Below are 9,028 nucleotides of genomic sequence, written 5' to 3'. Positions count from 1 at the left end.
CATTAAAAGTCTAAAATACCAAAATTTATGAAATATATGATCATATATTTATCATTATATATATGATATATATATATATATATATATCATTTTTATTTTAAAATAAATTAATTTACAATAATAATATAATGTATTTATTTAAAATTTATACACACATTGTATTCATTAAAAATAACATTAAAAGTTTAACATATATTAAATAAAATATATTTTACAATTTAGATATAGCATTACAGCGTGAAACAATTGTTATTAATCATAAATAAAACAATAAACGACAAAATAAATAATTCATAAATAAACTATTTTGCAAATATATGAAATATCATATTAAATACATTTAATGTAGTACATTTTTCTAAATACATATTTAAAATATATTATTGTGAAATGCCAGCTGTTACATTTTTAAATCATATTTTATAACACATTTTTACATTTACAGTTTTTCTTATATTTGTCTGTTATACGCTGTTTCTGTTTTTAAAAAAAACTAAAACTAAATACATAAGTTAAAATTAAGCAAAGCAAAGGTGCATTTTACCACTTTCATTTCTGAGATTGTACAAAACATGCACACGTCTTACAAAAATATTTTAATATATATTATTAGAACACATGGGCAGAAGATTTGAGACTTGTTTGTTTGAGACTCGTTTCATGACAATTTTTACTTAATATCCAAACACCACAAATAGTGCGGTTGGCGCTCCAGGATAACTGGTGATCTGGGTTTAATCATCATCTCCAAATTAATGGCTGTGCAAAGTTTAGCATGGGAACAAAGAAATGGTTTTGTAAGCTTGGTGTGGAAGAACTAAACTGGCCAGTACATATCCCTAAATTCATTAATTCATTCATATGAATTTGATCAGGTCTTCGGAGCGTTTCCTCTTTTGGAATAAGAAATTACAAATAGCCCTAGACCTTTTTTTTTTTTGACAGTTGGCACCATGTATTCTGGCAGGTAAAATTCCTGGGGCATTTTCCAAACTCAGATTTGTCCAATAAAATATTTTTCAGGTTCTTAATTAATCTATTTGAGAAATACTGCTACTGTCATTCACGATAAATTTTTATTTTATTATCAAAATGTTAACATTTTATTATTGCAATTATAAATAGCAACATTTTTATTTTAGATTATAATTCTCATCACGTATTTATTACAATATTCTGACTTTACTTTTATATGTGACGTTTTTATTTTAGAAATATTGACTTGTATTGTATATATATATATATATTATAAAAAAATTTTAACCCCTTTTTCTTCCACTTTAGCGCATCCAATTTCTACCTGTCAATCATCCTCTCACTAATGCTGGTCCCCGCTCCTGATTGGGAAGGACGAGGCTGCTCCACGCCCCCTCTGACACGTGCACAGCAATCGAACATCTTATCACCTACACTTGATGAGTGCAGTGCGGTACAGCGCTGTGCACGGAGGGCCACACCCTCTACTGCACTCATTTCCCATCTCCGTGCAGACACCACCAACCAGCCAGCAGGGGTCGTAATCACACTAGTCTGAGAGAGAGTCCCCATCCGGCTTAGTCCCGCCCCTTATCAACAACAGGCCAATCGTTGTTCATGTAGCCGCTCAGCCTCAGTCGGCAAGGCAGAGCCAAGATTCGATACGATGTATTCGAGATCCCAGCTCTGGTGAACAGTGTGTGTTTTACCGCTGTGCCACCTGAGTGGCATTATTATATTTTTTACATTTATTTTCGAATTATTTTGTTGAATTCTCAATCTTTATTCTTGAAATACATCAAAATTAGGCCTAAGAAACACCAATTTTGGTGAAGTTTTTTCTTGTATTATCACAAGAACATATTAACATTTTTCCCCTCTAATATTACAACTATACTATCGTAACACTTTACTCTTGAAATATGACGTAACAAGACTTTTTAATTTACAAAATATTTGCTTACAAAATACTGTATTGTTTGTTACCACTGAGTAGAAGTTTCTGCCCCTGCTGAGTGAATTTACTTGTGTGCACTTGCACTTCCGGAACACTAGAGTTCGCTATAAACAATCAGATGAGTACTGAACGCTACACTTCCTGCTCTGAACTCTGTGGATGTAAACACAGCACACTGCTCGCTTTTACGTTTCATTAAACATTACTCTGTCTTTTATATAAGCACATTAACCATGAAGAAGCTTTTCGATGGATTTAAGAAGGATATACAGTTTAAAACAGCAGGACCAGGAAAGAAACTGACTGAAGATACCAGGTACAATGTCTTTAATCTCTCAGTAAAAGCTGCTTTGACAGCTCATTTTTACTCAGTAATTACTGACTGTATTTCTGAGGTCCTGATTAAACTGCACTACTGACGGTACAAAACAATCACTTCTGTATAGATTCCAGCTGAGATATATTAGTGATATAGCAGTAGATAAGAGCGCATGTTAGCTTGCTTATTTAGTACACTTTATTTGATTAAACCACATTGAACTTGAGATGATTATTTAGAATAGAATGCATTTATTTGTCATATATGATTTATATATACAGGTGTACAGTACAACGATATTCTTTCTTCACATATTATTGTATGTCGCCCCTGGAGTAGAAAGAGTTAAGTCCTTGCTCAGGGGTCCAACAGTAGCTGCATGGCAGAGCTGGGATTCGAACTCTCAACTTTTAAGTAAGTTGATAGCCCAAAGCTCTACCCACTAGGCTACCACTGTCCTTAAAAAACACTTGTGTGAATTACAAGGGCATCTGACAGCCATATTTGAGGTACGGCATATTCCCACCACTAGCAGTATTTAATGTGTATACTGTATATAGTAGCTCTGTTCCCTTATCTATAACTTTACAAATGTAAATGTCAATCAATTTTTAAAATTCTTTCACACACACATATATATGTAGGTAGGTAGGTAGGTCACTTTATTAATCCCATAGAGAAAGTCAGTTATTACAGCAGCTCAAGATACATTGAAGCAAAAAGATGAGAAGTAAAATCACTGGACCACTACACTGTCCAGGGTATACTCCCACCTTCAGGCTATGACCCAATATTTTTTCCCTTTTTTCCACTTGCACAACCCTATTGTGACTATGTCCCATGATAGACATTCTCTGACTTGGCCAGATGTGTCTGCTTGACACCTGCACCAAATGAGCTCAGACTGAATACTTTTGAACTGATGTCTCTAAAGTAAATATTGTTTTATGTTGAAATATTTCAGCAAAAAGGTTCCAACAGGGCAAACAGCTAGTCAGGTCAAGCCACGTGGTGGCCCCACTGACGGTGCCCAGAAAGCTGGAGCCGCAGCACTGGCCAGGATCGAACAGCAACACAAACCCCTTCCACACACCTCAAAGGATGCCATCAGAAACATGGGTAAAGGATTGTTTAATTGCATCACTAATCACTGAAGCTAAATCTCTAGGTTTTGGTAAATAGTTTTAATGATTTACCTCTTATGTCTTAGTGAAGAGGGAGCTTGAAGCCGAAGCTGCAGCTACAGCAACGGATCATAAAAGTGCAGACAGCGAGGTAAGAAGCAATTGCATTTAACAGGATGTGTTTCCATATACATTCTTTGTGTCCTCCATTAGTATTGTGTCGCCAAACAGCTCAGATGTGTCGAAGGAAGGTCTTTACAAGACCTTTAAAGGTGTCTACTGTATCTGGCACTAAGACATTAGCAACAGATCCATTATGTTCTGCAAGTTAAGGTGGGACCCTTATGGATTAGAAGTCAACACCTGACAGTATTTTTCATGTTCCTTAAACCATTCTTGAGCAATTTCTGCTGTGTGGCGGGGGGGCATTAACTTGCTGAAAGAGGCCACTTGCCATTAGAGAATACTGTTACCATGAAGGAGTGTACTTGGTCTCCAGCAAAGTTAAGGCAGGTTGTATGTGTCGAAGTAACATCCACATGAATGCCAGGACACAAGGCTTCTCAGCAGAACTTTGCCCGGATCATCTCACTACCTTGTGCCATAGTGCATCCTAGTGCCTCTTCTTCCATAGGTAATTGACACATGCACTCGGCTGTCCACATAATGTAAAAGAAAATGTCCCCATAACTTTCCATTCACTGCTGTACCAGCCTGCCATCTTCTGTAAAGGCATTTAATATTTATGAATATGAAGTGTATCTAAAAATTTGTGCATATTGAGCCCAGTGAACCCAGCACAAATATGATGGCACTCACATTGGTCCAAAACGGTCCTCTTGCCAAAGGACACAACCAGGATTAACTGTGGTGCATTTTTAATAGATGACAGAGTAATTAGCATATGTTGAGTTGTTATGGCATGCCTTGTTAATGCATATCGCAACAGAAAATCACTAGCACTGATTCGTTTTTGAAAGATGATAAATGTTTTTGTGAACAAAGCCTTAAACTGAGGATTAGCATCTATCTTCTTTTGTGTTTGTGTTAGTTGAATTTATGATATGTATGTATATACTGTATGTATGTATTAACCATTTCCATGGCTCTAAGCTTCCAGCGAAGGAGGCTGCATGTTTTTCTGTATCTGGAGTGTACTTCATCTGCCCACTGACTGGCACAACCGTATTGAAGAACGAGAGAGAGGCGCACATCAAGGAAGCGATTCTGTTGGTTAGTTTATTTACACAAACAATTTTAGCATCTCCAGCACTGGACAGACTTGTCATATAGGAAACTTTGTGTGTTGGTTTCTTTGTTTTGTAGAGATTTTCAGAGAATCCGGTTGAGGCGTCTGTAATGATGATCCACACTTTCAACAAGGACAGAGAAAAAGTGAAAGCTGCTGTGGACATCATCAGCAAGTAAGTATTATAAAGTATGATTGTGTGATGTGTTTTGTATTTTTCAAAGCTGCAATGACACTTTTCTCAATTCAAACGTACCAGGTACATCGACAACATCTGTAAGAATCCGACAGAAGAAAAATACAGGAGGATTAAAGTCAGCAACAAAGTCTTTCAGGTGAGAAATATATGTAAGTGGACAAAATATCAGAAATAGGTAACAGGTATGTTCATTTCAGGAAGCTATTAAGTGGATGTGCCAGCCCTTGCCTCCAAAACAATTATAACACTGCCCTGCTTGCTTTTACACAATTGTGATTACGTTACATTTACATTTGCAGCAGTTAGCAGAAGCTTTTACTATTCTAAGCTTGGAATCTTTGCACACTGGCCCTAAATTTAAAATAATTCTTTTATTTCTTATTGCTGTAAAATTTCTTCTATCACATTTGTGAAAATCAGAGACTTTCACTTGCTATAAATACTGTAGAGTTGGTCTATTACAACTCATCTTTACAGTGGTCTGTAATAGTTAGATCTAATTTTCTGTGGTTTCTGTTATTTCTGTTACACCTTTGCATGCAAAAATACTGAACACATTTTTGCGATGTCTCTAATCTTATTAACCCTTTAATATTTTTCCTCCACCAGGAGAAGGTCAGTGCAATTGAAGGGAGTCGGGAGTTCCTGCAGGCTTTAGGATTTCAGAGCACTATGTTGCCAGTGGATGGGCAAGGTAAACAAAGTTAATGATCAGTGGTTCTCCAGTAGCTGTGGAATTTCTACTTTATTAAACATGCATCCTATCACAGAACATACAACTGAGTCCACTTATTTTATAAGGTGACATACACCATTGAGATCTAAACATGGCAGCTGATGCTTTTGGATACACTTCTGAGCACCTCTGGTACACTGAATTCTTTCTATGCACTTGCCATATGTGACCTCAGTCTATTGCCTGGCCTGTTTTCCAGAGTCCACAGAAGAATTCTTTGTGCTGGAGGAGCAGGATGCCACCGCTCTGGAGCTAATAAAGGAGAGGAAGGAGCAGCTACAGAAAGGAGAGCCAGTTCGAGCCAAGCTGGATCGCCAGGCACAAGCCTTCAGACCTTCTCAGCATGCAACTCGCTTCGAGTTACCACCAGATTTCTACAACCTGACTGCAGAGGAGCTGAAAAAAGAGCAGCAGCACAAGTATGAAACAAATACAAAAGCTTCCTGAAATATCTAACCGGTTGACACCAGTAATAGACTTAAGTCTTGCTTCTTTCTTGCATCTATTGCAGAAGTGATTTAGTAGAAAGAAACGCCATGCTGCGCACAAAAGCCATGCGTGAAAAGGACGAGCAAAGGGAGAGAAGAAAGTACAACTATACCCTTCTGAGAATACGGCTGCCAGATGAAAACATACTGCAGGGTATCCTGTCTTCTGTGTGTTTATGCACACACACTAACACTATTATTAAGAACTATGTGGTTAGCTTTATCCCATATTTATTTTAAAGGGGTTTGTTTACTGATGCATTGTACTGTACATGAGGGTTTTCCTACCTGTAAACACAATTTAAGCCAGTAAGTGAGGTCACAAAAATCAGGTACACAGACATCTTCACTGAAATGATTGGCTCTGTTTTGGAGGATAGATGAAGGCTTGTGAAGGATTGGCACCCTGTCCAGAGTATACTGACTTGCAATCAGTGTTTCCCAGTGAAACAGGATTCACCATGACCCTGACCAAGATAAAGCAGTTGGTGAAAATGTCTGGGTTATTCCTTTTGCAGACGCATGGTTTTACTTGCCAAATTTACAGTGGTTTGCCTCTATGTAGTAAAATGTAGTAGCTTATGAAATCAAGTCTTGGTTAACCTACATGGTACATTTAGGATTCAGGAGGTGGGGGTGCATTTATCTATTTATTTATTTGCTAAACCACCTCGTAAATAAAATGTCTGCCTTTACAGGTTAAGATGTAGAACTGTTATTTGTGCAATTTGAATTTATCCAGGTCACTATTTGGCTTTTGCTCCTTTGCCAACAGGGACTTTCTTTGCATTTGAGAAGGTGGCGGGATTGTACCAATTTGTGCGTGACTCATTGGAGAACGGCTGGCAACCCTTTGAGCTTCTGGCACCAGGTGGCCAGAAACTGAAGGAAGACGAAGATGTTGCACTGAATGACTGTAACCTTGTATGTACTCTCATACCCTCCTGTGCCTCACATCATGTATATTATCATCACCTGTCTACTGTATTATATTGCCAGGATTCTGTCACTTTGTTTTTAATCTCGTTTTGTTTCTTAGATCCCAGCAGCTCTGCTGAATTTCTCCTGGGATGCAGCAGTCCAGGCAGATATAGCTGCAGCCGGAGGACAGACCACCTCTGTGCTGAAGCCAGAATTGCTGGAGAACATTAAATCTCTAAGCTAAATGCTAACTCTGCACCCTGCCACCTCGCTGCTGTTCTGGCCCAAGCCTCCGGTATTCACTCTGCTGTTCTAGCGGTCGTCTTTCCTGCTGGAGTGTAGACCACACAGCACCACACTTATTACGTTTAACAGGCAGAGCATTAATGGAATTGCTGACTGTGATGCAGGAAGAGAAATACAGAAGATATTCATGATTAATCAGTGATAGGACAGTTTTAGAGAGGAGAGCTGGCACCACTGGCCAAAAACGTTCACATTACATTTGCGGCATTTAGCAGTGCGGCCTTACTTAGGCACCCAACAGTGGCAACTTGGCTGTGGTGGAGCTTCTGATTACTAGTCCAGTACATTAACCGCTTGTAACCACTGCCCATCACATCATACCCAGCTAAACAGTATTGTGTTTGGTAATATTCTAGAAAATGAAAGTCTATTGCACTATGCTGCTATTGTTAATGTCTACGCATTTATATTTTTATTTAGTTATTTTTAGTGTATAACAGAATAAAATACTTTTTTGATGCTAAAGAAAAATGAAGGCTAATAGCTTTTTTTAAAATAACAGTAGCAAATTCTGAGGCCGACCTTTCTTTATGGATGTCAACTTGGTTGTCCAGAGCACCTTTCTACTTACTATTTCATATTTATTAGCTTTAACACCACTACATGCGAGGGGGTGCAGCAGTCTTTTATGCTAGCCCACTACCACAGAGATCCAGTATTCAAATCTCAGTGGTGGTATGAGCTGGCCAGGTGTCTACACAGACATGATTGGCTGTTGATGTTTTCAGGCATAGGTTGGGGGGTTAGGCGGCCGAAGTCCTGAGATGGATTGGCGCCCTGTCTAGGGTCAAAGGTTGCTGTGACCCTGACCAAAATAAAACGGTTGATGAAAATGAAACAAAACTTTAAATGGTTTTTCATTTCAAACTTGTGGGGGGAAAACCTTAACAACCTACCTCCAACAAAACGAGTGAATGTCCACTTCCGTTATCACAAGAATACTGAACACTAGTACATTAGTTTGCCTAGATAGGTGGAACAGTAATGCATCGTTCTCACTATTTCCCCAGCAGCAGTTTGGAACGGTCTTGAAGTGTGTTTATGTTTTAAGATCATGTAATTGTCCAGCTTAAACTGCTAGAACGTTTTCAATATGAATGCTTATGCTAACTGAATTGTGCTACTGTGTTGCTTCAACTTATTTTCTGTATGTAATAAAGGTTGCATTAATAAGATAAATCAGTCAAGTTTTCTTGGTCATTGACACTAACGTAAACACATAGCTAAAAGATATCTGGGTGGAGGAGTGTTGAACTGGTAGATGGTTACGGAATGCATCCAATTGAAATGATTTTGGCCAAAATGGGAAAACACCAGGTATAAGTTTTTCCTCAAAAAATTCTCAAAAATTCTCAAAAAATTCTCCTCAGAACGTATTGCCACAACACAAAAGCATCTCTGAAACAAATCTGAACACAGAGAAGTGGCTTTGCGCAGATCTTTAAATGACCCAGCTAAAGCCCACTGAATATCGGTGGGGAGACATGATGAGTTTACAGATGCATGATGTGCCATAAAAACGAGGTAAATTGCCCACACAGCTTGTAGAGACTTAGAAAACCATGCAGCTGTAACTGCTGTCAAATTGGCCTCTACAAAGAATAAAAGATCTGAATACTTTTGCAAATAAATTTTGAAAAACATAAAAATGAAACTTTTTCACTTCATCCAGGTGTGTGATTGGTTTAAAAAAAAAAAAAAAAAAAAAAAACAGCCCACCCCACCCGTTATAAAATATGGACCAAAAAGTCCC

General features: G+C 38.0%; 1 protein-coding gene across 2 annotated transcripts; it reads left to right on the top strand.

Annotated features, from left to right (window-relative positions):
- Window positions 1-2,089: 2,089 nt before the first annotated feature.
- On the top strand, window positions 2,090-8,457 carry ubxn6 (UBX domain protein 6). 2 transcript variants are annotated; one of them, XM_063012553.1, is made up of 11 exons: window positions 2,090-2,249; window positions 3,217-3,371; window positions 3,463-3,527; window positions 4,490-4,609; window positions 4,703-4,800; window positions 4,885-4,960; window positions 5,434-5,518; window positions 5,760-5,979; window positions 6,072-6,202; window positions 6,824-6,972; window positions 7,088-8,457. In XM_063012553.1, exons 1-11 carry the CDS (start codon window positions 2,167-2,169, stop codon window positions 7,211-7,213), a joined length of 1,308 nt encoding a protein of 435 aa, XP_062868623.1. In that variant the 5' UTR covers window positions 2,090-2,166; the 3' UTR covers window positions 7,214-8,457. The 2 variants fall into 2 exon arrangements, with proteins under 2 accessions (XP_062868623.1, XP_062868624.1); XM_063012554.1 differs by having other exon boundaries at window positions 6,072-6,216; window positions 7,088-7,178.
- The last annotated feature ends 571 nt before the right edge of the window (window positions 8,458-9,028 follow it).

Source organism: Trichomycterus rosablanca, chromosome 17, assembly GCF_030014385.1.
Source record: "Trichomycterus rosablanca isolate fTriRos1 chromosome 17, fTriRos1.hap1, whole genome shotgun sequence".
In the NCBI taxonomy this organism is placed as follows: Eukaryota; Metazoa; Chordata; class Actinopteri; order Siluriformes; family Trichomycteridae; genus Trichomycterus; species Trichomycterus rosablanca.
The sequence above is the reverse complement of the archived record's forward strand: the minus strand, read 5'-3'. Positions and strand labels throughout refer to the sequence as shown.

What these genes read in the sequence shown, in the direction of transcription:
- ubxn6 (XM_063012553.1), top strand. Translation starts at nt 2,167, where the DNA reads ATGAAGAAGCTTTTCGATGGATTTAAGAAGGATATACAGTTTAAAACA. An exon ending in GCTGTGGACATCATCAGCAA is followed by an intron (nt 4,801 to 4,884) that starts GTAAGTATTATA and finishes CAAACGTACCAG; the next exon opens with GTACATCGACAACATCTGTA. An exon ending in CACTGAATGACTGTAACCTT is followed by an intron (nt 6,973 to 7,087) that starts GTATGTACTCTC and finishes TTTGTTTCTTAG; the next exon opens with ATCCCAGCAGCTCTGCTGAA.